General features: G+C 47.5%; 2 protein-coding genes across 6 annotated transcripts in view; one reads left to right on the top strand and one right to left on the bottom strand.

Moving 5' to 3' along the window:
* The window catches only part of DNAJC11 (DnaJ heat shock protein family (Hsp40) member C11), a 77,349-nt gene extending 54,967 nt beyond the window's left edge, over positions 1–22,382 (top strand). For both annotated transcript variants that reach the window (XM_030537323.1, XM_030537324.1), the window contains exons 7-16: positions 2,877–2,950; positions 9,389–9,578; positions 11,402–11,487; positions 15,305–15,421; positions 16,608–16,763; positions 17,031–17,100; positions 18,090–18,147; positions 18,885–19,027; positions 19,904–20,033; positions 20,557–22,382. In XM_030537323.1, the coding sequence (XP_030393183.1) occupies positions 2,877–2,950; positions 9,389–9,578; positions 11,402–11,487; positions 15,305–15,421; positions 16,608–16,763; positions 17,031–17,100; positions 18,090–18,147; positions 18,885–19,027; positions 19,904–20,033; positions 20,557–20,582 (1,050 nt within the window). In that variant the 3' untranslated portion in view covers positions 20,583–22,382. The remainder of the gene's footprint in view (positions 1–2,876; positions 2,951–9,388; positions 9,579–11,401; positions 11,488–15,304; positions 15,422–16,607; positions 16,764–17,030; positions 17,101–18,089; positions 18,148–18,884; positions 19,028–19,903; positions 20,034–20,556) is intronic.
* Positions 22,383–22,831: 449 nt separating this feature from the next.
* On the bottom strand, positions 22,832–27,383 carry THAP3 (THAP domain containing 3). 4 transcript variants are annotated; one of them, XM_030537325.1, is made up of 5 exons: positions 27,119–27,383; positions 26,423–26,641; positions 24,955–25,008; positions 24,449–24,544; positions 22,832–23,683 (listed from the first exon to the last, which is right to left on the bottom strand). In XM_030537325.1, the coding sequence occupies exons 1-5, from the start codon at positions 27,212–27,214 to the stop codon at positions 23,390–23,392; spliced, it is 759 nt and encodes a 252-aa protein (XP_030393185.1). In that variant the 5' UTR covers positions 27,215–27,383; the 3' UTR covers positions 22,832–23,389. The 4 variants fall into 4 exon arrangements, with proteins under 4 accessions (XP_030393185.1, XP_030393186.1, XP_030393187.1 ...); XM_030537326.1 differs by having other exon boundaries at positions 26,423–26,636; positions 27,138–27,382; XM_030537327.1 differs by lacking the exon at positions 24,955–25,008.
* Positions 27,384–27,925: the final 542 nt, after the last annotated feature.

Below are 27,925 nucleotides of genomic sequence, written 5' to 3'. Positions count from 1 at the left end.
AATTGGAGTTTCTCAAAACTAAAATGCTAATTCCAAATTCAGGTTTATGTGGTGGAAGTTAATGGACTGCCAGATTGGGTGTCTGTGAGGGTTGCTGTAACACAAGGCACTGCATGTAGGCGCCCGAAAGGCAAGTTGGCCATATGGAGTAATGTATTAAGCATGGTACTGGGAGACAGGACTTCTGAGCTGTTACCATGGCTCTGCGACTTACTTGCTGTGCAGCCATGGGAAAATCACTTTCCCCCCTTGGTGTATGATTGCCTGCTTGCACTACTGAAACAATGCCTGCCTAGCTACCTCCTGGAGTGTGTCAGAATTGATTTAGTTTGCACTGCTCTAAGATGGTGAAGCACCAGCTGTGAATAATCGTGTGCACTCACTTCTCCATTTGGGCACAAGGGGAAGGAAAGCTGGAGGGGCAAATCTATACAAAGCTCAAGGGAATGCTGGCTTGACCAGTTTGGGTGAATCTGCGCATATATATTGTGAGTTTCAGTGGCCATTCATGTGGAATGCCACCCATGGCTTCTAGAAGATGCACAGTGTACGTTAGAAGTCACAAACCCTAGGGTTGGGATGGCTTGCTTCAGATGGCATAAAATCTATGTTTTTGTTACAATTTATTTAAGATGAAGTGTACATCAGGACGCTGGACTATTATCTTAAATGACACAAAAAGTTCCTAGTTTCTTGATACCTTTCCATGCAGATTGTGCCCGTGTGATCTAGCTTGTAGCAATAACATTTGATGACCCAAAGTGGTTCAAAAGAAAATACCTAAGAAATATTTAATCTGGGCTACAAACTCACTGTCCTGTCTCTGAAATACCAGCTTCCTCTAGAATCCCAAGATCCATATGTTGTTTTACAGCATTTTGTCATATACTAATCCTATAATGCAGCATTAGAGACAATGATGCTGTGACCGAGTGCCCAGTGAGGACCAGCTGTGGTCACTCAATTAGGGTGAGCTGCAAAGAATGGGGCAGACAATCCCCATAAGGCTGGCGGATATTCCAACACTTAGATTTACTAAAATGGCATAAAACAGCTTCTTTATTACCTTACTAGTTACTTAGAAGTCTAAACAACAGAGTTCCCTTAAAGTGATCCAGCCTCAGGCTTCCATCCAGGTACCTAAGTCAAATATGATGAAGATTCCTGAAAATTTTATTTCATCATATAAAAGAAAAGGCTCAAACAAAAGAGAGAGAATGGTTAAAAGATCAATATGCGTACAGACCTGAGTTCAGTTAACTGACGTTCAGATTCATAGCAGAGATGGTGAGCTGCTTTGTTGTTGCAAAGCGTTCCTTTAGAATTCAGTTCAGAGGTTTGTGACAAAGTGGGAATGTTCTTACTGTTTTCCCTGAGTGCTGGATGGGTGCCTCAGTTTCCCCTATGCATTTCTGGAGTGTCTAGGGATGTGTGATTGTTGCAGAGCCCTAGGAGGCCAATGTGATCCTGTCTGCACAGAGAATGGCCAACACCCTGTCTCCTGGCAACTAATGGCCTGGGCCCGTCCTCTGCAAAGGTGTTAAAGAACAAAGAGATCAGGTGACCTCCTGGCCTGGGAAAGAGACAAAAGGAGAGGAGGAGCTGGAGAGTTTTCCGTTTGGAGCTGGCTGGGAAAATGGAGGGGAGGCCAGACAGACCTTCTGGCCTCCCGTGCCCCCATAAGAGGGACCTGACTGAGGGGATCCTGTTGTCTGTACCTGCAAGACCTTTCTTGGACTGTGTTCCTGTCATCCTGTTCTATCTGGCTGAGAGTCATGGGGAATTGCAAGAAGCCAAGGATACGGGGCCTTGTCTCCCCCAACTCCGTGACAAGGTTATAGACCAATTCCAAATATCACACTGAGGACTTCAATCTTGCGACTCAAACTTCCCCTGATGAAACTGAAGCAGATCTGAGATGACAGAATCAGGACTCAAGGATCTTTTATACCATTTCATGTTCTCTCTGACAAGTTGGGAGTTCCTCCGGGAAGAAAAGGTAATTAGGATTACTTTGAAGGAGGTTGATCACTGGTACTTAGCTATAGAATTAACATAATGCAATTTTGCTTGTTCCTCCACCATTCAAAGTACATGTCAAAGAGAGATGAATACCGAGATATCCCATGTTTACAACTAATTTAAATGCTAGGATATTCTTTTGATCGCTGAACTATCAGTATACAGCATAGACAGGGACTGTTGATTACATTGTGGACCCTACTCATACATATATAAATGCACAAACATTATCCCTCCACAGGTATTGAGGGTTATTTATTTTGCAGGATGTTTAATCCTTCTAGCCATGCATCACAGGTGCTAAGAAACTGTAAGGAGGTGTCTCTCTCAGAACCTCCAGATCAGACAGTGGCAGGGGGGTAGGAATGGGATGTGGAGTCTTCCAGCTCTTGATCACCCATTCCAATCTGGCCTGGGTTGTAGTGATCACCATCTACCTGCTGTTCAGTGAGTTGGAGGTCTCAGTTACTGGAGTATGAAAATATCTCTAACCTGTAAACATCAAAATTTTAAAAAGAAAGGAGTTCTCTCAAGGCCAAACGATTGCTTGTTCTCATGTCGTTTCTTAGTGATTGGAGCAGCCAGTGCTCTGATGATAATGATCTGACTGTATAATTGGCAGATTGTTTTGCTATTGTCATTGAGAGTATACACATTGAGATCTTTTGTGTTCCTGAGCATAACACTAATAGAAAAGACAGATTGCTAAAACGAACAGACATGAATGATTTATGCTATGTTGAGGTATTTAATGTATCTGTAGGGTAAGGCAGTGGTGAACAGAATAGACAGTACTGTACAACTCCTGGGAAAGATGTTCCCTTCTAACTGTTTTGTCTCTTATATTTAAACAGTTAGAGTTTGGAGCTGGAGACCTTCAGGGACCTCTATTTGGTCTGAAGATATTTCGGAATCTTACACCAAAATGGTAAATATAAGAAACAGCTACTACTCTATATCCCTGGGTACGTCTACACTACGGGATTATTCCGATTTTACATAAACCGGTTTTGTAAAACAGATTGTATAAAGTCGAGTGCACGCGGCCACACTAAGCACAGTAATTTGGCGGTTTGTGTCCATGTACCGAGGCTAGCATTGATTTCCGGAGCGTTGCACTGTGGGTAGCTATCCTGTAGCTTTCCCATAGTTCCCGCAGTCTCCCCCGCTCCTTGGAATTCTGGGTTGAGATCCCAGTGCCTGATGGGGCAAAAATCATTGTCGCGGGTGGTTCTGGGTACAGCCTCACCCCTCCCTCCGTGAAAGCAGCAGACAACCGTTTCGCGCCTTTTTTCCTGGGTGAACTGTGCAAACGCCATAGCACAGCAAGCATGGACCCTGCTCAGATCAATACTGCAATCGTGGACGTTGTAAACACCTCGCGCATTCTTGTGCAGTCTGCGCTGAACTGGGACCTGCAAAGCCAGGCGAGGAGGAGGCGGCTACGGCAGCACGGCAGCACAGCGACGAGAGTGATGAGGACATGGACACAGAATTCGCTCAAACTGCGGGCCCCTGTGCTTTGGAGATCCTGCTGGTAATGGGGCAGGTTCTACCCATTGAACGCCGATTTTGGGCCTGGAAAACAAGCACAGACTGGTGAGACCGCATAGTTTTGCAGGTGTGGGATGATTCGCAGTGGCTGCAAAACTTTCGCATGCGTAAGGGCATTTTCATAGAACTTTGTGACTTGCTTTCCCCTGCCCTGAAACACCAGAATACCAAGATGAGAGCAGCCCTCACAGTGGAGAAGCGAGTGGCAATAGCCCTCTGGAAGCTTGCAACGCCAGAAAGCTACCGGTCAGTCGGGAATCAATTTGGAGTGGGAAAATCTACTGTGGGGGCTGCTGTGATGCAAGTAGCCAAAGCAATCATTAAGCTGCTGCTACGAAAGGTTGTGACTCTGGGAAACATGCAGGTCATAGTGGATGGCTTTGCTGCAATGGGATTCCCTAACTGGGGGTGGGGGGGCGATAGATGGAACTCATATCCCTATCTTGGCACCAGGGCACCCAGTATGTAAACCACAAGGCGTACTTTTCAATGGTGCTGCAAGCACTGGTGGATCACAAGGGACATTTCACCAACATCCACGTGGGATGGCCAGGAAGGGTTCATGACGCTCACGTCTTCAGGAAGGGACTTACTTCCCGGACCAGAAAATAACAGTTGGGAATGTTGAAATGCCTGTAGTTATCCTGGGTGACCCAGCCTACCCCTTGATGCCATGGCTCATGAAGCCATACACAGGCAGCCTGGACAGTAGTCAGGAGTTGTTCAGCTACAGGCTGAGCAAGTGCAGAATGGTGGTAGAATGTGCATTTGGCCGTTTAAAGGTGCGCTGGCGCACATTACTGACTTGCTCAGACCTCAGCCACACCAATGTCCCCATTGATATTGCTGCTTGCTGTGTGCTCCACAATCTCTGTGAGAGTAAGTGGGAGACCTTTATGGCGGGGTGGGAGGCTGAGGCAAATCACCCAGCCGCTGATTACACGCAGCCAGACACCAGGGTGATTAGAAGAGCTCACCAGGAAGCGGTGCGCATCAGAGAAACTTTGAAAACGAGTTTCATCACAGGCCAGGGTACAGTGTGACTGCTGTGTTTGTTTCCCCTTGATTGACTCATTCCCTGTAAGCAACCCACCCTCCCCCTTTGATTACAGCTTGCTTAAGGAAATAAAGTCACTATCGTTTAAAAAGCATGTATTCTTTATTAAGTCATTATAAAAAGAGGGAGAGAACTGACAAGGTAGCCTGGGTGTGGTTTGGGATGAGGATAGGAGGGAAGGAAAAGGCCACTAAAAAAATTTCAAAGTAATGACAGCCTTTTGGTTGGACTGTCCACGGGGGTGGAGTGGGTGGGTGCACGAAGCCTTCCCCCCACTCGTTCTTACACGTCTGGGTGAGGAAGATATGGAACATGGTAAGGGGTGAAGGTGGTTACACAGGGGCTGCAGCGGCACTCTGTGACCCTGCTGCTGTTCCTGAAGCTCCACCAGACGTCGGAGGATGTCAGTTTGATCACGCAGCAGCCCCAGCGTTGCCTCCCGCCACCGCTGATCTTCCTGCCTACACCTCTGATCTTCCTGCCGCCACCTCTCATCTCGAGCGTCCCTCTTGTCCTCACATTCGTCCGTCCTGTCCTCACGTTCACTGGCATCTTTCCTGTAATTTGATACCACATCCTTCCACTCATTCAGATGAGCTCTTTCATTGCGGGTCACTTCCATGATTTCCGAGAACATTTCGTCTCACATCTTTTTTTTCTGCCGCCTTATCTGAGATAGCCTTCGGGATGGAGTAGGGAGGCTTGAAAAATTTGCAGCTGCATGAAGGAGGGAAAAAAGAGAAGTTCTTAAAAAGATATATTTTACAGAGCAATGCTTATACGCTTTCACGGTGAACAACACTATTCATCTTACATAGCACATGTGATTTCACTACAAGGTCGCATTTTGCATCTTAATATTGAGTGCCTGCGGCTCTGGTGTTAGAGATCTCACAGACGCAGGTCCAGGCAGCAGAATTCAGCTTGCATGTGGCCATGGTAAGCCATTGTCTTTTGGCTTCTCCAGCCTTCATATACACAGTGCCCTCCTTTCCCAAATACCAAGCAAATCCCGTTCAGTGCTGCTTCTTTCCTGTTAACATGCAGCAGCAGAAACCACCCCCACTCCCATCCAATTCTCTGGGATGATCGCTTTACCCCTCCCCCCACCGCGTGGCAGGTATCATGGAAGATCACTGCTAAACACCCCCCTTTCCTCCCCCCCCCAGCGTGGCTGGTAGCGAGAAAGCTCAGTGCCATTCCACCCCCCCCCCCGGCTTGGCTACCTGCAAGGAAGGATTTCTTTTAAGCAACAGGCAAACAGCCCAGTAGGAATGGCCATCTCTGTCCCCTTAATTAAATTCCTGAATTTTAACTAGGTTACCATGAACGATATCACTCTGCTGAGGATAACACAGCGAGATAAAGAACGGATGTTGCTTGAATGCCAGCAATCACCGGGACCATATGCAGCTAGGCTTTGTCATGCAGTGATACTCGATTACTTGCTACATGCATGGCATGGTCAAGTGTCCTGCCTTGGAGGACGGAATAAGGCTGCCCTGCCCAGAAACCTTCTGCAAAGGCTTTTGGAGTACCTCCAGGAGAGCTTCATGGAGATGTCCCTGGAGGATTTCCGCTCCATCCCCAGACATGTTAACAAACTTTTCCAATAACTGTACTGGCCGCAAATGCATCCCAAGTCCTCAGGGCAAATTAATCATTAAAAAACGCTTGCTTTTAAACCATGTTTTATATTTACAAAGGTACACTCACCAGAGGTCGCTTCCACGGCTTCACTGTCTGGGCTAGTGGCTTGGGAAGGCTGGGAGGGTAATTCCATCTGGGTGAGAAAAAGCTCCTGGCTGTTGAGGAGGAGGAGGAAGAGAAGGATGAGGTTGCAGAGAGCACACAGCACTTCGTTCTCCCCATCTTCCCTGTCCACAGAATCCTCAGGCATGGCTGAGATTACCACCCCCACCTCGGAATCCACGGACAGGGGTGGGGAACTGGTGGCGCAGCCCCTTAAAATTGCATGCAGCTCAGCGTGGAAGCGGCATGTTTTCGGCCCTGCCCCGGATCTTCCATTTGCTTCTTTGGTTTTCTGGTTGGCTTGTCTGAGCTCTTTCACTTTCAGTCTGCACTGCACTGAGTCCCTGGTGTGGCCTTTCTCCACCGTGGCCTTTCTCCACCATGGCCTTGGAAATTTTTTCAAATGTTTTTTCATTTCGTCTTTTGGAACGGAGTTCTGTTAGCACTGAATCCTCTCCCCATATAGCGATAAGATCCAGTACCTCCCGTGCGGTCCACGCTGGAGCTCTTTTTCTATTCTCAGGAGACTGCATTGCTACCTGTGCTGATAAGCTCTGTGTGGTCACTTGTGCTGGTGAGCTCTCCACGCTGGCCAAACAGGAAATGAAATTCAAAAGTTCGCGGGGCTTTTCCTGTCTACCTGGCCAGTGCATCCGAATTCAGATCGCTTTCCAGAGCGGTCACAGTGGTGCACTGTGGGATACCACCTGGAGGCCAATACCGTTGATTTGCGGCCACACTAACTCTAATCCGACATGGCAATACTGATTTCAGCGCTACTCCTCTTGTCAGGGAGGAGTACAGAAACCGGTTTAAAGAGCCCTTTATATCGATATAAAGGGCCTTGTTGTGTGGACGGGTGCAGGGTTAAATCGGTTTAACGCTACTAAAATCGGTTTAAACGCGTAGTGTAGACCAGGCCCCAGTTTATGAAGGGTCCGACTGAAATGCCCTTTCATATTCACTTCGGATTTGTTTATCACATAGAACATGGCAGTCCAAGTTTAAACCTTACAGAGGACTTTCATATGAGGAAAGATGCTTAGATTTAATTTGATTTTGTTGTTGGTACCATGCATTTTAATTGTACTCTGCAGATTTTAGCAAGGATTGCGTCCTTCCCATCTTTGGTCTATATTTGCCCTTGTAATGGGGTCACACTGCTGGATTTATGTCCTCACAATCAATTCCATGACAGATTGTGATCTCCTAAACACAAGAGTCTGACTTTGCTCCAGAGTCAAGTGGATGAAGAAACTTCGATTATCTTTAGTCATGTGGGGGGGAGGGGAGCTTCTTTTTCTCTACCTCTCCATACATGCTCTTAATTTCCTTGAGTGCAGTATTTCTGTTAAGTTAGTTTCGTGGCAAAAAACAGGAGCTGATCCCAGTTTTAATGGAGGGAGTGAGAGGATGCTATTTCACAACTTTTATTATTCTTTTGTGACAGCAGTTATTGCTTTATGGATTGATTGCTGAGGAGATGGTTGCTGTTTGGTTCTTCTATTTCATCTGGCGTGTGAAGTTTTGCGTACACAGCTTCACTTTTATTGGGATAATGTGCTATGTTTTAACCAGACGCAGGCACATTTTTCACTTTTTGAAACAACTTTCAAAGGCAACTTCTTCATTACTGTTTTGAGTGATCAGCAGAATGTGCAGCTCAATAGAAAACAGCCACTTCTCAGGCAGGATTTGTAAGGGAGCAGTCAGTTCTGAGAGCATAATTTAAAAGCTTGAGTTAAATTCCTTATTTGCTTTTGTTTAAAGAGAACAACCCGGAAATAAATGAGACTATGACAAAACACGTGCCTGTGACTGCGTCTCACATCTGAACCACTGTGTTCAGTGTTGTCACCAGCAGGAGCGTTTGGAGGGAGCAGTTTGCTTATTTTCAAAGTGTACCCAAAGCCCGTGACTCAGTTCCCCTTTCCCACCTGGGACATGGGATAGTAGCTCAATTTGGGATTCTTGAGAGAACTGGGTGAGGGTTGTTTGTTTTCCCCTTTGGCAGGTAAAGGAGGGAGGCTGGTATTGGCATTTACAACAAGTGACGCAGGCTCCCAAGAAGGGAACATGGCTAGTGTAACTAAGTCTCCTCTTAATCATCTGAAAGGGGAGGAAGGGGAAGTGGAACTTCTAGACGCCTTGGGTTTTTCAGAGGATGAACTGGAAGGTCAGGTAGGTTAGGAAATAGAGGCTGCTTTGTGGGATATCGTTAAGCTGTAAATTACAGGAATAGCTTATTACAAAGTGAGGAGGAGAGTGAGCGAACAAGCCTTAAGTTGCTGTGCAGAAATAATGCTCAGTGACATTCTCCAGACTACTGGCCTCTGCATCCAGGGCTCTTCTGGGACCCTCATGTGCAGGAGAGGTGCTGACATTAAGAAAGGAGATTAAAGAAGTAGTGCAAGGTTTGCCCTTCATCAGGTGGTGATTTGCAAATGACTAAAACCATCCTTTTGTGCAGAAAAGTGCAAGCTAGATGCTGGCTGCATTTTTGCATTAGAGCCTCTTTCTCATTGGTGACAGTGCCGTCTCCTTCCCTTTGAGCTCTTCTCGTGTTCAGACATCCCATTCTCAGAGCCCAGATTGTGACGTGGGCCCCTCAAGAGCGTATTGCTGCTGCCTCTCTCACTGGTGGTGGGGAGCTGCTGGGCAGCAACAGGAGGCCTCCATAGCAGGTGATGGAGCTGCCTCTACAGCACTGTTGCGCAGTAAGGCAAGCCTCCGTGCCAGTGTTTGCACTCCTGTTGGGCTGGCCCTAATGTTTGACTGAATTGGGGGGGTTAGATTTGTGGCAGTTTCCTGGCAGTGCTGCCAGTGTCTAATGTATGAACTGATTGCAGCTGATATTGGAGCTGAAGGATAGCGAGTGTCTCCAGCATGCAGCGAATGTCTCTTGAGAGTCCTGCATGCCAGAGCCCCTGGGTGATGGGAGTTTGAGGCTGTCTAGAGAGTCTCTGTTCTTACCACTGCTGATGCTCTCCTTATTTCTTGTAGCTTCATCACCACAAACTGTGCTCTGCAGTTTTCATCCCGTGGAATCCGACCAGGCCTCACGACTGTCCTGGCGCGGAACCTAGATAAGAACACGATGGGCTATTTACAGTGGCGTTGGGGGATCCAGTCAGCCATGAATACAAGTATTGTCCGGGATACCAAAACCAGCCACTTCACAGTGGCCTTGCAGGTAAGACTCAGAGGGCTATGTGTAATGGAGAGCAAGCTCCCTCTCAGTATTTGAGCTGCCTCTTATATTGCCCATTGGAAGGTAGCTTGCCCCTATTCCATTATAACCTCTGTTGGTAATTTAGGTAATTAGCACCTGTCTGAGTTTAGTCAGTGTGATGAGTTTGTGGATTAGCCCTTCACTTTGCAGCCCCCTGCCCAGAACTGATGGCTAGTATTGTAGTAATGAGCTGGAGGACACAGCTCATAATGTTAATGTGCTGGAGCTATGGAGAGCAGCGTGTCAGGCTTCAGCCTCCCTCGACTGGGAGACTGTTTCATTTCTCGGAGCATAGTTTGTGCTACCTTACTCAGTCCCTTCAGCAGGCTTATGGACATACACCTCTACCCCGATATAACGCGACCCGATATAACACAAATTCGAATATAACGTGGTAAAGCAGTGCTCCGGGGTGCAGGTAGGGGCTGTGCACTCCGGCGGAACAAAACAAGTTCAATATAATGCAGTTTCACCTATAATGCGGTAAGATTTTTTGGCTCCCAAGGACAGTGTTCTATAGGGGTAGAGGTGTAGCAGTGTTGCCACTGATTTCCATGAAGTTGATGTTCCTTCCTCCTCGATGGGGGAGAGGGAGAGAGAGGCAGGAGCAAAAGAGCTGAAAGCGAAGTTGTCAGGTTGGTGTACCCTAAAATTTATGTCTCTGCTCAAAACAATTTCTCCAACTTCCATTTTGCAGAATGCATTGAAAAGCAGCTGTTTGCTCTGAATTCCAGCAGCAGATTTTGCCGCTGGATTCTTGCTCCTGTATTACACATTGACAGTCTATATGATTTCTACTCAGCAGAACACGTAACCTTCCCCTCAGCATTCAGAGCAGCCAAACACACTGTGTCTAGATGTCCATGGAACCAGAAATGCCCCTCTCAGCAGGAACAGCACATTTACTGAAATGTTTTGCAGAAAGAGCAAAGCACAATTTCAGGGCAATAGACTGTCACATTTTCTTGCTGCTCCTGTACTAGTTAGAAATATTCCTACAGCAGCCACTTAATTCACCAGGGCCAGAAATCTTGCAACACGTTCCTCGCAGAAGTGACCAGTCGCTTACAAATGTGCTTAGATCACCTGATGTGCTTGCTGCCTAGCCCAATATTTCCAGGAGACACTTGAATACAGCCTTGATTCTGCCTCTTCTGTGGAAAGCGACACTAATCTTCCTGCCATATGGAGAGACTTGGCATTCCTGAATGTACCTGCAAAGTGCTCTGAGCACTGCAATGAGTGCATCCACCCACACCTGTCTGCATGCATGCGCTTTCCCAGAGTGTTGGCATGAACACTCCAGCTGCTGCTCTGATGTGATCACACTAATGTAAAGACCTACGGGGCTGGATGGGGAGAAGGGTGTTTCAGAATGGCCCCATTTGTCTAGGATGATATGGCAGTTATCAGTTTTGCTAACTAGTGGTGCCTGGAAATTTCCAGGAACAGCAATGAAATGAGACCTTAAACCAGCTGACAGTGTCCCTTCAAGGCAGCACTTCTCCAACTGTTATTCTGCAGATCACTTTGTAAGAGAGGCCCTTTCTTGTTAAAAGCCCCACTAAGCTTCGTGCTCAGCCCCAAGTAAAGGTTTCACAGAGCACAGTCTAAAATTCAGTGAGTGACACTGTGAGTACAGGTGGAGGGTAGTGACATGCAGGTGGTAGCTACTGCGGTGATGTCTACCCTGCAGAAGGGACTGGAAAGGAAATCGGTGGGAGTACTCAGCTGTGGCTGCTGATACAGCTTGTCCATGAACTCATGCCTCTCTGGTGTTTCAGCTCGGAATCCCCCACTCCTTCATGATGATCAGTTACCAGCATAAGTTTCAGGATGAGGATCAAACCCGAGTTAAAGGTTCCCTCAAGTGAGTATAAGGGGATGCTCCGGTGGGGCTTGCATCAGAGCGTCTGGCAAGGAAACCCCGTCACTGCTGCTGTAGGCCTGTGTAGTTTGTGCTCTGATGCCCATATATTTCTTGGTGGAAGAGCTGCTTCCCTTGATTTTTAATTCTCTCTGTTAATGTGACAGAATGAAGGGTCACAGTCTTGGGGCTTAGATGAGTCTTTGTCCTCTTCAGCTGGGGAGACTGTACCTGTATTATTTTGATATCTGTATATCATCACCAAGGACAAAGCCTGTAAGTCTTGCCAGCTTGTCACTGTACTAACTGAAAAGGGCCTCCTTAATTTAGGTCCTGTATTTACATGGTTAGTCACTCACTAACAAACATATCTTTCTTTTTCCACATAGTTTCCTGTTTTAATTTGCTGATATTTCTTTGACTAGTCTGCCTGTGGCAGCTCCACTTCAGGATGTGCATGCACCTGTGTGCTCCTGATTGGAGACTGTTGTCAGCAGGGTTTGCACCTGCACCCTAGGAATCCTCGTGCTCCAGTGTAAGGGCATAGTGTGGAGGTGTGGTCCTGCTGCCACTCCAGTTCCATCTCAGCTACCCACGGCCTGAGACAGAGCGTTGCACTGTTGGCTATAGTTAGCCATGCAGCTTCTTGCATGTCTCTTACTGTTTCTTTTCACAGTCATTTTCTGTATATCTTTTCCCGTTGTTTAGCACACTTTAGCATCTCCTCTGTTTCATTTGCCTGAACTGGGTGTTTGTTTTCTTCTTGGGCCTCAATCCATGGCCTCGACTAATGGGTTATGCCCAAGACCCCTAGAGTCAAACCCTGCCAGACATGCCATAGGTCTTTTCCCTGCATTGACAGACCTACAAGCTGCGTCCACTGCCTGGGAAAAACTCACATCCCATTGAAATGTAAGATCTGCTCAGGATTTAAAAGCAAGTCTACAATATCAAGGGAGAACAAAGTAAAACTCCTGTTGATGGAGTGTTTTCTGAGACCTGCAGGGTCCGAGTCACATCCCATATGTCAGATTCAGTTGCACAGAGAGCTCTGGCCGCCATCACTGTTGTGGTGGAAAGTAAAGATGCTGGGGCCCCTTTAGAACCATCCAGACTCTAAAAAAGGAGAGAACCCATTCTCCAGAATGGAATAAGAGAAGAGAAAAGTCACCTCTGGGTCCAGGCCTCAGGAGACCTCACATCCCAACACGAGTACAGCCGAGGCTCCCGCACCACCACTGCTACCATGATCCTGGCACCGACTAAAAAGACAACTTTGTGTACTGAGAAACTGTCTGGTAAACAACCTCAAGTGGCATCAGCGTTGGCACTGGACTCGGTGCCTTTGAAGCATGAGGACTTTAAGGACAAGCTTAAATCATGGTTGGTACCAGCCAGCCAAGAAGGGTGCATAGATTGCACTTACCACCTGACTCCTGGGGAGCCCTGTCCAGAGTCCCTGGTACCGTACTGGCTTCTGTTCCATGAGGACCTGGGAGGAATCTGAGTCACCATTGCTGAGGGGTACCTAGAGAGACACTCTGCCAGTGCTGACTTACCTCCCGGAGTCTCCTTAACCTCTGGCCTCAGGCAGCAAAAAAAAAAAAAAGTCGTGATCTGCAGCTCTACCGCCACTGCTTCAGTCTTTGCTCCAGGAGGGAGTGAGGGACATGCCGCCCCTTACCTTTGGCCGCCCCAAGCAGCTGCTTGCTGGGCTGGTGCCTGGAGCCAGTCCTGGGTGGGAGGGGGTGGTGCAGTCCCACCCACCGCTCCAGGTCCCAACTCAAGGATCCTTTAAGTAGAGCAGCCTTGTGCTGCATCCCTTTACTAATTACTAAAGGTAAGAATTTATCACCGTTATTTTTAATAAAAGTCAGGGACTGGTCACAGGTTTCTATGAATTTTTGTTTATTGCCTGTGACCGGTCCCTGTCTTTTACTGAAAATAACTGTGACAAAATGGGGTTGATGGGGAATGAGAGTCGGAGTCCTGCTGTGATGAGGGGAGTGCAGGAGTCCTGTTCCCGTGGCTGCTAGGGGCTTCTCGGGGCCTGTGGCGGCTGGGAGTGGTGAGGGTGGCAACTTGGTGGAAAGATCCAAAAGAGGTTTGTGTGGGAGTTCCATTGTCACAACCTTCTCCCTCCAGGATCATCCCCACAGTGCTTCCCTGTTGGACTGGAGTGCGCATTTCCAGGTCTTCACAGCTCAGGACAAATGGACCAGTTGAGGAAATCCTTGTTACACTTGCCAGTCCTTCCTTACCCACATCTGGAGAAACCCAGTCATCATAATGCTGGCCAACAGAGCAGCTGTGTGTTACATCATTTGGTGAGGAGGAGAAAGATCCTTTTGTTCCGAGTCAGTAAAATGATGGAACTGGTGCATATCACACCACATACAGATCTCAGTGGAAAACCTTCTAGAAGGAAAACCTACCTACAGACATGGACATGTTTCCACTGATCTATACCTCCTCTCAAGTCTCGTGTGATGCACGTTTTCAGTTATCTGCCAGATTTAAAAATCATGGAATTATTGCTGAGCTCGGTTAAGGGTCACCTTGCTGCCATCACAGCTTTTCACCCCTGTATTGAGTTTTCAGTTCTTCAGACACCTGACTGTAATGATGCTTATTAAGTGCCTGTTCAACCTTTTTCCTCCTGTCAGAAAACCCACTCCACCATGGGATCTCAGTTTAGTTCTTAATGTGCTGAAGAAGCCTCAGTTTGAACCTATGGGGAGTTGATCCCTCTTCCTTTGTCCCTCTGTACTTGGTTCCTCATGGCCATCACCTCAGCCAGAAAGGGTGTTGGAGAGAGAGGAGCCCTGTTGGCTGACCCACTGCATACAGTGTTCTATTGTAACGAGGTGACACTACATCCACATCATTGCTTTCTGTCTAAAGTTTCTTCAGAGTCCCACATTTATCAGGAGATTCACCCACTGGTGTTTCACCCCGAGCCTCACTCTTCAAGAGAAGAAATGAGCCACCATACACTGAATGTAAGAAGAGCTCTTGCCTTTTACCGCAACAGAACTAATCCCCTTAGGGTTTCTCCAAGGCTTTTCAGCTCTGTCATGGACTGAATAAAAGGACATCCATTCTCCACCCAAAGACTGTTGTAAGATGCTTCTTAACCTGTTACAAAGCCTGGAGGGGTTGTCCCTCCTTAAGGTGATAGCTAATTCCACCAGGGCTCAGTCTCAGAGTGGCCCTACTGAAAAGCATCCTGTCTCAGACATCTGCAGGGCAGCCACCTGATCTTTGGTGCACGTTTTTTCAGCACTATGCTGTGCTTGCTTCCAGAGCTGACACAGCTTTTCGTGACTCTCTTCTATGACCCATACGAAATCAGCCTCCTCAGCACCCTTCTGCCACACTCAGAATCTCCTGAAGTGAGAACCCTTAGGGACGCTACTTGAAGAAGGGGAGGTGACTGACTTGGTATGGTAACTGTAGTTTCTCGAGATGTGGCCCTGTGGGTGCTGCACTACCTCTGCCCCTTCCCATTTGCCTTGCAGTCTTGCTAGACTTCCGTGGTTGAGAAGGAATTGGAGTGGAGGCAGTACTTCTATTCCTTCTGCTCACCCATATAGTTTTGCACCGGAGCACAAGGATATCTAGGGCGCAGGCACAGAGCCGCGGACATTGCTGACAAAAATCTCTGATCACGCACATCTTGAAGAACTCCAATTACTGTACAAGGTTGGTAACCTCTCCTTTGTGATACATGGTGAACTACAATAAACAGAATTGGATAGTAAAAGAGAAATTGGAGACTGTGCTCTTGTCTTATTGTTTTCTGGTTTTGTCGTTCTAGGGCAGGTTTCTTTGGGACCATAGTGGAATATGGAGCAGAGAGGAAGATTTCCAGACACAGTATTTTGGGAGCCACTGTCAGTGTTGGTGTTCCCCAGGGAGTGTCTCTGAAAATCAAGTCAGTTCAAGATTATAACTGTGATGTTGGTGGCTATGACTGTAACACACATTCATGTGTCTGGTGCATTCAATTGAGGCAGCCAAGCAAAGGTAGCAACAGGAACCCAAAGGCTGTGATGCATATACGTGCCATAAAATGGAGCAGGTTGCAGCTGCTCTCACTTTTAATAGAGGGATGTGGCCCTCTAAGCCTACTTCTGTTGGAGGCTGAGCATTTCATTTGGCACTAGTGCGCAAGTACATTAAAAATATCTGAGGGTGCATTTTAAAAATTGTGTGGCAAATTACTGTAAGTGGATAGATACTGAGGAGTTTTTTTAAAATATATTTAATTGCATTCCAGTTACCACAGCTTTACACAGGCAAAAATTCAGACCAACCTAGATTGCTAGAGTTAAGAATATATCAATTTTCACTAGTTAACATGATGCAGCTTTCAAAGAGGTAGTAACAGAACACTGTGTTGATAGACTTTGTGCATATTTTGATTTTGCCAGCAGAGGGCATGACAACACTACAGAACCTATCCAAAAACACTAAGATCGCAGTCCAGATGATAAGACTTCAGATCATGACAAACTTGCTAAAATAAATTTGACTATAAGCAACTGATGAACATTAATATTTTCCTTCCTGCAAGGCACATGCATGAATGTGATCCTTCTTGTGAGAGCATCCTCTGTTCCTGTGTACCTTGAACTTTGGTTATCTCATGATGTGTACAGGGACCAGTAATGTTCCTTGCCTTATTGGGTAGGAATCCGGTGGTGGTGGGGAACAGTGCAGCAGTAGATTCTTTCAGAGAAGCAACTGCTTCTGATTTCCCTCTGGAAGGGGTGATTGTGTCTTTCCGCAATGAGTCCTGGGACCATAAGAGATTCTCTCAAGATTTTTTTAAATAGACTCCAGAACATCATTGCCGCTCCAACCAAGTATCTTCAGAGGAGACACGTACTCCTTAAAAGTAAGGGCTCTGCCATGCTTCAGACGTCTCCATTGCTGCTGTTCTGATTTAGTCTGAGCTCTTCACCTTTGGGTTCAGAATTCAGACTATCCCACTACCTCTGGTGGTTGCTGCTGCTGAGTTGGAGCCTACACTGTTGGCCAGCATTAGACATGTTCTGTTGTGTGCTTTAGAACTCCAGACTTGCTTTGATAAGCTGCTTTGTTCTTCTTTGTTTTAGGTTGAACAGGGCCAGCCAGACCTATTTCTTTCCTGTCCACCTGACAGATCAGCTGCTCCCCAGTGCTGTGTTCTACGCCACTGTTGGACCCTTAGTTATCTACTTTGCCATGCATAGGCTAATCATCAAACCCTACCTCAGGGCACAAAAGGAGAAGTGAGTCTAAGGTCATGTGTTTGAAATAGAACTGGGCTCTCCTATTCAATTGCTTTTGGAAGCAGGGTGGCAGGTTTAGGGGCATTTATCTGCAGTACAGTTGTTGTATTGGGAGTTAAAATGGGGAGCCTGAAGGATGATCACTGTAAAGAATCTCCAACGGAGGCCTTGAAACCAGCCTGATTGAGTGAGGTTTGTAGGATCATTAAGGCCTATTAAGGTATTTAATGCCTATAACTAATGTGTTGTTCAACTTCCTCATGTCAGAGAGTTGGAGAAGCAAAGGGAAAGTACAGCCAGTGATGTCCAGCAGAAGAAGCAGGAGGCGGAAGCTGCAGTAAGTGGTCCATTCCTCCATCCACAGTCTTGCCTGTTAAGTTTCATCCTTGGTTATATTGTTCCATACAGCACATGCCACCCACTTTGTTCTCCAGCTGTGTCCCGAGTTTCATTTGCAGAACTCATACCATCCACAGTGTTGCCAATTCTTGCAATTTCGAGTGGTGTGATTTTTGCCAGGGCTGGAGCCAATCTAGTGAAGATACGAAGAGCTCCAGTCCTCTTGGGAATTTTAGCCCTGCCTGGGGAAAAAATCCCCTCCCTGACTGGCTGCCTTCCACATTTGCCTGCCTCCTGGGGAAGAGTAGCCAGTCATGACCACTGTAGCAGCAGGCAGAGTTTTTCCACCTCCCCTCAGGACCATTCTCACAGTAGAGAAGGGGCAGAAAGAGCCAAGAGTCTCATGGCAGTTCTGTGCTCCCCCGTGAGATACAGGATGTTCTCTTTGCTCCTCCCTGCTCCCATCTCCTGTTCTGCAATACCCAGTCTGGGAGTATGTGGGATGGGGGAAGAACCTGTCACTGCCCCCCCCAGCCCAGGAAGTAAGACTGAGTCTTCCCCTTCACCCCAGTGGCTGAGTGGGCTGCTGTCATTGGCATGGGCAACAGCATACAGAGCCGCCTGCAAGCCACAATTGCTGACACTCGTTCATTTCTCTGGGACACTCTACCCATGGATTGGATGATCTCCAGACTTCACTTGGAGCCTTCCTATGGTCCCTAACATTCCCATACTCTATCACCGCAACCCCAGGGCAGTTTGCGGCATTTCCCCTTTGCCTGTGTTTTTGTTCTGACCTTCATTTTCATATTTATGCGCAGGTGAGCTCTGAGACAATGCCCAGGCCCTGGTCTGCAGGTGTCTTCCTAATTCACTCATCCCTCATGAGCCTTCTCAGCTTAAGGAAACTATTCCCACTTGGGGTTCATAGCTCTTTTAAATGGAATCTGACTGCTGAATTTTGTTTTGTCCTTTGTGTTGTGGCAGGTTCGGTTAATGCAAGAGTCCGTCCGGAGGATAACTGAGGCAGAGGAAGCCAGGATGGGTAAAAAGTGCAGCATGACGTACTTGTTCTGAAGGGTTTGAGGAGAGGAAGGGGGAGTGTGATCCCTACAGAGATTGGAGGGCTGGGGAGAGAAGTGGAAAGTAGGTATTAAGGGTGGGCAAACTTTTTGGCCCGAGGGCCACATCTGGGTATGAAAATTGTATGGTGGGTCATGAATGTTCACAAAATTGGGGTTGGGGTGCTGGGGGGGGGTAAGGGCTCTGGCTGGGGATGCGGGCTCAGGTGTGGTGCCAGAAATGAGTTCAGGGTGTGGGAGGGGGCTCCAGGCTGGAGCAGGGGGTTGGGGTGTGGGCTTCACCTGGAGATGCAGGATTTGGGGTGTAGAAAGTGCTCCAGGTTGGGCCTGAGCAGTTCGGAGGGCTGGAGGGGGATCAGGGCTGGGGGCAGAGGGTTGGGGCATGGGGGGGGCTCTGGCTGCGGGGGGGGGAGGGGCGGCTCTGGCTGCGGGTGCAGGCTCAGGTGGGGCTGGAGATGAGGGGTTTGGGATGCAGGAGGGTTCTCCAGGCTGGGATCGAGGAGTTGGGAGGGGGATTAGAGCTAGGGAAAGGGGTTGGGGCATGGGAGGAGGTCAGGGGTACAGGCTCCAGGCGGAAGTTACCTCAAGCAGCTCCTGGAAGCAGCAGCATGTCCCCCCTCCAGCTCCTATCTCTTCGTCAGTTTCTCTACAGTGCCTGGGGGAGCCTTTTACCATATCTTTGTTCTTGTGTGGAATGCAGGTTTGATAATAGTGAATGCCTGGTATGGGAAGTTTGTCAATGACAATAGCAGGAAGAACGAGAAAGTGAAAGTCATAGATGTGACCGTGCCCCTGCAGTGCTTGGTGAAGGACTCTAAGCTTATCCTCACAGAGGCCTCCAAGGTATGCAATGACGTGCTGAATTGCCTTGTGGGTGCTAACCTTTGCTGCAGGCCCTGCACATCCCAGTCCTGCACCACCTCATCCTCCCCTGGCAGAGTGCAGGCAAACAAACCAGAAGTAAACTCTAATCCAGAACAAGCGCATCCACAAAAAGAGCTGCTCTAGAGTATTCTTAAATGATAGAGTTTAAATAACCACCATGAACAGCTAGCAGAGCTGACACTTTTCCTGAATGTCCATGGCTTGTATAGGAACGGAAGGCCTCGCTCAATTATATTATCAGATATGTAATAACTACTGTAGATTTGCCAGCCTCCTGGGGAAGAATAGCCAGTCATGACCACTGTAGCAGCAGGCAGAATTTTTCCACCTCCCCTCAGGACCATTCTCACAGTAGAGAAGGATTCATTCAACTGATATTGGATGTTCAAGGGACACTGTCATCTTGAAAATTACACGTCTGAAAATTATTTACCTGCTGTTGTTATAAATAATGCCTAAAACCACTAGCAAAAAGATTAAAGGGGAGAATTATTTTTTTATTTACTTTGAATTTACTTTACCTTGGCTGCCCTTTGTAGTCACTTCTGCTGATTCCCCTACACAGTCAGTTTCCCTTGTTGTTTGTGAAAGTCTCTTACTCAGCTTCAGGAGGAGAAAAATATTTAATAAAATAGGAAAATTTATTTATAAAACCAACCTTTAGGCAGGTGTAATTGAAAGTGTCTTTAATGTTTTACATTAATTGGTGTTGATGGTGTCCCATGTGCAGGAGACCAGCTTCAACTCCTTTTAAAACTCCCTCTTTCTATGTAACCTAAAAGCACCAGTGGGAAAGCTATGAGAGTGCTCAGTGTGTTGTTTTTGTTGTTGAAGGCTGGGCTGCCTGGGTTTTATGACCCTTGTGTGGGCGAAGAGAAGAGTTTGAAAGTGCTGTATCAGTTTCGGGGAGTTCTACATCAAGTGATGTCTGCTGACAGCGAGGCCCTTAGGATACCAAAGCAATGTAAGTAGTAAGGATTGTTTTCTCCTTCCTCCAGTCACCAAGCCCCAATTCCAGCAGAGAGGACAGGATCTTCTCCGTCGTCGTCCCCCCCCCCCCCCCCCCAATTCACTGGGTTGCACTCCATCGCAGTGTCTGGCATCAGTGGTGCCTTGCTGTTGCTGGTTAGGATGTCTCAATTGTGCAAGTGCTCTTCCAGGGACAGTGGAGCCATTAGCTTTGAGGACTTAGCCTGTTCTGGGTGTCTCTCTTATGAATAGCTGCTTTGTGATTTGGCTGAAGAGTACAAGTCCTTTCTAAACCAGTCTTGGGCACCTCAGACTGTGCGCTGTCCTTTGAAGAATTCTGGTTTCTAAGTGATCAGTCTCTTTCTTTTGATGCTTTTGTAATTTGGTGAGAATCTTGCATTCAGTGATTTCCTTTGCTGCTAGTAATTCTCTTCTGCAACTGACACTATGGTAAATGTTGCTGAAAGTTAGGACATCTCTATTAATAAACATGAACTGAGTCCATTTGTTCTTAACAGCTCACAGGATTGATGCGGATGGCTAATGTGGTGAGAAAGCAGTGTGTCGTGTATGGTACCTGAATCAACAGAAGCTGCAAAACCTTCCTCCTGGATTCTACAAATTTGAAACTGAAACTGAGATGTTTTTATTTTTATGATCCATATAGAAGGCGGTGTCATACCAATTATGTTAAGGGGTAACGAGAAAACCTGCTCTTACAGGTACCTCCAAGGCAATACTGCCCTGGATTGTGGCTTGGCAGCTAATAGGGAACATGGCTGAGAATGTGCAGTGCTCTCTGCGTGTCCATCACCTGCGTGGGAGGTGTGACGGGTAGAGCCCCAGCTGTCATGTGTCCAAGCCCTTCCTGCCATGAGTTAACTGCAGCTCATTTGTCCAGTCTCATTGTTTCCTCTCGCTGTCAGCAAGATAGGAAGTGGAGGAGGACTCTTTGCTCTCCCTTTCTCTCAAGCTTACGGGGTTGGGGTTAAGTTAACTGAAAACAACTAGCTAATTTAACCCTTTCTGCTCCTAAGGGAAAAGTGAAGTTTGTGACCACCTCCTAAGAATCCTCTCTATCAATCCTGTGACTGGACAGAGGATGTGCTGTTCATCCCACTTCTGTATTTAATATGTACTTTTTGTTTAAGGACAAGTATGTTTAGAATGAAGTTCTCTGCTTTTCCTAATCACGTGGACCTTTTTCAGCACGCTTCCATCCAGCTGCCAGTAGCATTCGTTCCAAGCATTGTTACTACTCCACATTAATTATAGATTATAACCACTGTCCATGTCAAATTAATTTTGCTCCTCCTCACCCAGGACTGCGTGTTGTTTTAAGTCTTTTGGGGGGAAAAGTGAATTAGATTAACTGAATAGTTCTGTTCCTAGCTGATTCTGGTGCTGCAACTCTTCCCCTCTGATTTTATGCTGGGAAAAGAGGGAAATGAAATTGATACAAGTAAACCAGATCAAAGCGTAGACATGTGCCAAATAGGAGGAACAAGTGAAAACTTCAAAACCGTGACTGCCAGTCTGAGTGGCTAGATTCCCTAGAATAGCCTTAGGATGCAACCCGTGCCTGTGATTTTACCTTACCTCCAGAGAGGTGCACTCTTGGTCTACCAACATAGCTGAAAGCAGCAGGGCTGCTGGAAATAGCACTATTAAGTATCTGGCTTCTTAGTACTTTTAGATATTTATATAAAAGGGAGAGTGGTGGCTATTATGCAGGCAGAAATGTAGCTCTACTCTTGGCCAGTCCTGGGGGGGTGTCCATCATATATATGCAAGAGATTTAGGAAAAAGTGCATATGAACAGAGGCATTGTTGCTACTGATAACTACTGGAGTAAATAACTTCCTGACATGCACCTTGGCCCCTTATTTCTTTAGTGTAACTGCTATTGTGTTTACTTGTCAGTCCTATCTCCCCCTCACAAGCCTGAAATTACATCAGGGAATTTCATTTGCAATAGTTCTTGTCCAAGAGCAGGTTTATCACAGCTGTTTCAGGAAAGCTGATGATAATTTCTCCCCTCCTTGTTCCCACAATCAAGTGCTGCTTGCCAGTTTTTTTTTATCAGAAAAATCTCACCTTTTTATGTGTGAACAGCGCCTGTTCTAGGAATGCATTTCATTCACTACCATCTCACAGTGTTTTTTGATCTGAAGCTAAGTGTCAACTGTGCAATAAATTTTGTGTTGAATCAATTTTCAGTTGAAAACTGCCCGGTGTTTCCTTTGCTGCAGATGGCTCTTCCACATATTGATTACTTCACCTTGTTTAAAGCTGGTGGAAGAGAAAACACTGTATTGTCATAATAAATCCTCTTTGAAAACTGTGGGTGGTGAGTTAGTTACATTATTATAAATACAAGCTTGGCCTCTTTCAAATCCTTCCTCAAGACCCACTGTGAATGGTGGTTTTTACAGTAAGTTGCTATGTGATGGCTGGGCAGGATGCCAGCATCTTCAATAAAATACTCAAATGTGCGTCACCTCTTCCACCTACCACCAGCTTTTTATTTTATTATTGTATCTTAGCCTCAGCTGTAAGCTCTTCTTAGGAAGGAACTGTCTCATCTGTGTTTGTAGGGTGCTTAGAATGATGTTGCTCTGGCTACTGTAACACAATTTCTCGTAACAGGATTGTGTGGGGATTGAGTAAAGGCTGAGATGCAAGTAGTAGTAGATATAAAATAGCAGCAAAACGTTTGCTGTTAATTATTATAAGAAAAAATCCCAACAGAGCAGATAAAATCCAGCCACAGAATAGAGATGAAACATTAAACAATAATTCATTAACTTTATACAAGAATAAAATGTTTGCCTGATGTAAATAGTTATAATACAGTTTTTGCTGTCATGAAAATCTATTTTCATAAATTATACAGAATGGTGGGATGGGGAGAAGAGAGCTAGCACCATGACTTACAAAAGTGGTCTCTGGCTCATGCAGTAGTTCTACAACTTTGGAATTATGTCACACCTCGAAAAAACAATGTCTCTATGACTTAACATTAGCTTAACTAAATGTAATTGCCAGAAAAGTTCCCAGGGTCTCTTCTCACACACCCATATACAGCTGGCACTTTTTACTTTATTATAAAGGCATTTAAATTACAAATGCTGAGGCAAGAAGTGCAGGTTTAGGGAATTTTTTACATTCTATTTCTCAGCCAAGCTCCCTTTGCTAGCTCTCATTTGACCATGTGCATGCTGGGTAGTTATGAGGTATGTGAACTTTAAGCTATGCTCATCAGAAACAATAATGAGTATATTACTCACTCTATTGAAGTACTCTAGCCTGCAGCCTGTCGAACCACAGTTCTTGCTGGTAGATGAGTGTTCAGAAAGTCAGGCCCTGTTCCCTCCCCCTAGGCTGTCTGGCCTGGTGTTTTTGCTGCTCCTTTTTGCAGGCCTGGAGCCGCACAAACATCCTCCTCAGTGCCAGGCTTTTAACCTTCAGGCATTTTTGTAGTTTTTCATTTTCCTCTAGTGCCTGGAAAAGTTTTTGTTTTAAGGAAGCACAGTCACTGACAGCATAGTTGTGATCTGAGGTCTGAACTGGGTGGTGTCTCTGCACTGGAGGCCTGGATTGCAGCAGCCAGCCCTCCACTTCTGTTGCCTTAGTTGTGCTAACCTGAAAAGAACATAGGGAGTGAAAGTGAGGGATGCAGAGCTTGGCTGGATGGGTATTATACAGGGAGACATTACGTAAGCTTTTTCTGCAACCTGACTAATGCACCTCACCCTGAGCAGCCGCTATTCCAATCCTGGGAGTCAAGCAGAAGTTTTCCTACTAGTCGTGCTACCTTGCCTTTCTCTCTCTCTGACTAAAGTGTCTCCATATTTCACAGCAGAGGTTTGCATTCTCCTCATTGTACAGTAAGAGGAAGTGATTTGCTCAACACACAGCTAGTCAGTCGCAGACCCAACAATATAATCCAGGTCTCCTGACTCCCCACTTCCTGCTGTAACCACTAGACAGTTTATTTTCAGGCAAATTGCATGGTAGTTTTTGTAATAGACAGATATCCCCAAACCTCAGCACTGAACTCTTTTCACGTGGGACTTTCTGTGTTTGAAGTCAAATCCCCAGAAACTAGCAGTGGCTGGGATTAAGCTTACCCAATCCACCTGAATATACTTCATGAAAATTGAATTATTCTTGAAACAAGGTCAAGTCACCAAAGCTCAACAGGTGCTTGCTCTCCAGTTCTGTAGGAATCATTAAGTTTTCAAGTCAAGAGTCACAGGGCCTCTACAGCCAGTTCTTTTCTATGTGAAGTGATAAAACTTTCACTCATTTCTGCTTCCCTATCTCTCTAGTGCTTTGAGCTCAGCTGTGTGTAACTGTCAACAATGTTTGATTTTTGCCTAAGATGTGAGGTAAAGAAACTCTTACCTCTTCTATTGGTTCCTCTGTTCTACTGGGTTGGGGCTCTTGATGTAGAACAGTTTCTTCATCTAATCTCCTTCCATCCTCTGTCCTTGTAAAGTCCTAAAGAGACCAAGAGAATTATCCAAACTCAAGCAGCTCTTATTTTCAACACCACTAGTATTACAGCTTAAGGTGATCTCTGTTCCAGGAGAGATGGTCAGTGTAAATGAGCCATACGCTCCCTTTAGGCCTTCATTTTTATTTCAACATAAAGTACAAAGTTACTAACTGGAATTAAAATAGAAGTGATAAGCAATTGGGACTGAAATTTTAGCTTGCTTCAGTGCCATCCAGTGAAAATACTCGCTTCACACAGTTTGGAATATTTAGACAAGTATCTACAAAAAGGGGGTACTTCAGTGAGAAGGGATCCAAATCCTAGACAATCATCATGTGCTGTACAGCAAAATGCAGCATTGTCCTCAGGTTTTAAAAAAAAGGATGCAAAAGGCTGGAAGGGACAAATGTACCTTAGGCAATTTGGAATCCTCAGCATCATGTAGAGGGCTCTTCTTCCTGATTTGCTACAGTAAGGACAAGGCTCTCAAGGTTAGTGTGACATTTCTGAGAATCCCAGTGTTACTTGCTGCCCAAGTGTGACTCCCATTTGGAAGGAAACCACATGCAACATTCTTGGCTCTCCAAGGGAAAAAGATAGCAATAAAAAATGATCACTGTCCTTAAGACAATGTGGTATTGTAGACTTAAGCTTCACACAAGGTTTTAACAAAAACTTCCTCTGTTTAATGTTTGACTAAGCAAAATGGGAGTAAGACTGGGTGATGTGTATATATATGCATAAACTCTGTTTATGTAAGGTCAGTTATAACTAAGCCACAATCAATTCCAGGTGAACTAGCATCCCTCTCAGACCTGGTAAGATCTCTTCTCCCCCTTTACTTTTGAAAGGGGTAGGGCAGTTTATAGAATAGCACTCATGTCAGGTTTTTAGCTAGAACTGAGGGGGAGGGAACTTGTGGCTACTCTAGCCAAAAGTCATCATAGTTATGTACTATTTGAATTGTTACAAGGAGAGTAGAACATGCTTCTCTCATCTGTCAGTATTTTAAACATGTATGGTTTGCACAAATAAATATGTGGGACTTCACTTTGAGGGGAGGGATGGCTCAGTGGTTTGAGCATTGGCCTGCTAAACCCAGGGATGTGAGTTCAATCCTTGAGGGGGCCACCCAGGGATCTGGGGCAAAATCAGTACTTGGTCCTGCTAGTGAAGGCAGGGGGCTGGACTCAATGACCTTCCAGGGTCCCTTCCAGCTCTGTGAGATAGGTATATCTCCATATATAAGAGGGAATTTGTGTGCAGGATGCCATTTTTCAAGAACCTCTTTCACAAGGTAGACATCAGAATATTTGTTGCAGCATATTGACAAGTTGTAAGTGTAAGGAGAGCAGCTGAAGATTAATTGCTATTTTAACAGGAGCACCTAGTATTTTCCCATCACTGACAGCAGCTAAAGTATATCAAACACACAATTAGATCTGACCACTCTCCTACTAGATACGGCATTTTTACTACTGATTTCAGTGGGAGCAGGCTTAGGTTAACAGTGATCACGAACTGACTTCATAAAAATCCATAGCAGGGACTGGCTCCTTGACTAACGCGAGGGGCAGAGCATTTGGGACACTGAGGAACAGCTCACATGGGATGTGAAATAAAGTGATGCCCTTTGTGAGGGGAGGACAGAGCAGTGTCCCTTATAGTAATATATGGAGCTCTACCTATCTCCTAGACCATTGTACAGAAGGAGAAAGGGGGGTAGCGCAGTGTCTCACACAGCCCAATGCTCAGCCCCTGCTCTAGCCACTAGCTCCCACAACCAGGACTAAAACCCGGCCGGGTTACCGAGTCTCCAGGAATTAATCTTTAATTAAAGACTGTCATGCGATGAAATCTCCAGGAAAAAGCCAGCCGACCTTGGCCCCCCTGGAGCTCCCGCTGACCGTGCGGGGGAAGGCGAAGAGGGTGGGCACGGCGTTGGGCTTGAGGTTGGTGCGGTTGCCGAAGGCGCTGAAGCAGTCAGGCTGGAAGTGCTGCGAGCAGAGCACCGTGTGCGAGCTGGGCTGGAAATCGCCGCGGCCAATGTTCCCCACCCAGCGCGCCAGCAGCTCGGGCCGGCTGAACGGGAACCTGCGGGAGACAGCGGCTGAGAGACCGGCCCAGGTATCTGGGGAGGGGCTGGGCCCTGCTTCCTGGGGGCCGGGGCCCGGTACCTGAGTCTGGGGAGGGGCCGGGGCCCAGTACCTGGGAGGGGCCCGGCCCCGGTACCTGAGGGAAGGGGGGCGGGGAGGGGCCGGGGCCCGGTACCTGAGGGAAGGGGGGCCGGGCCCTGGTACCTGAGTCTGGGGAGGGGCCGGGGCCCAGTACCTGGGAGGGGCCCGGCCCCGGTACCTGAGGGAAGGGGCCGGGGCCCGGTACGTGAGGGAAGGGGGGCGGGGAGGGGCCAGGGCCCGGTACCTGAGGTAAGGGGGGCCGGGCCCTGGTACCTGAGTCTGGGGAGGGGCTGGGGTCCAGTACCTGGGAGGGGCCCGGCCCCGGTACCTGAGGGAAGGGGCCGGGGCCCAGAACCTGGGAGGGGTCCGGCCCCGGTACCTGAGGGAAGGGGGGCGGGGAGGGGCCCGGCCCCGGTACCTGTGGAAGGTGAGCTGCTGCCGGCAGCGGCTGCTATAGCGGTTACTGCACCGAAGCGCCGCGCACGATTTGGGCATCGCGCGTTGCCCCCAACAAAGATGGCTGCGCCCCCTCCTCGGACCCTAGTCGCCCCCTGCAGTACGCGCCTTCCGGGACGGATTTCCCGCGCGGGGGCCAAGCGGTCTGTTTTACCCCGCCCCCACGGCAGAGCGAGCGAGCGAGACTCCGCCCGGCAATGACGGCCTTTCCCAGCATGCATCGCGCCTCTCCCTTCTTTCACGCCTGCTCCCGGCGTTCCCGGACGGGTGTGCGCAGGGCAGGCTGGGAGTTGTAGTCCCTGGGCCGCAGGGCAGGCTGGGAGCTGTAGTTGGAGCAGTCGCTGGGCCGCGCCCCTGTGGAGCTGGGGGCATCGCGGAGAAACGACAGCGAGCGCCCCCCAGGCAGCTCAGCGCCCCCCCGGGTCGGGCTGCCTCCGCTCCCTGCGGGGAGGGCGTCGCTTTGTGCGGGTGCTGAGGCCCCCCGGCTGGCGGGGCTGCAGGAGCTGGGCCGGTAAAAATTGCCCAAGAGCTCGAGCGTCAACCCTACAGCGATCAGTTGGCAGCAGCAGCAGCACCGCCGCCCTGCCTCTGGCCGGGCCCCCTTGCCTCCCACCTTGCCCTGAGCCCTAGAAAAGAACAACACAGCTGCCAAAATCATCTTCTCCTCAAGTCAGCCCTTCTTGAATCCATTGCACCACACCAAACACCAGCGGCTTCCCTCTCCTTTGCAACTCTGTCCCCTCCCTACTT

Source organism: Gopherus evgoodei, chromosome 18, assembly GCF_007399415.2.
Source record: "Gopherus evgoodei ecotype Sinaloan lineage chromosome 18, rGopEvg1_v1.p, whole genome shotgun sequence".
Classification (NCBI taxonomy): Eukaryota; Metazoa; Chordata; order Testudines; family Testudinidae; genus Gopherus; species Gopherus evgoodei.
Note: the sequence above shows the minus strand (reverse complement) of the source record. Positions and strands in the feature narration are given on the sequence as shown.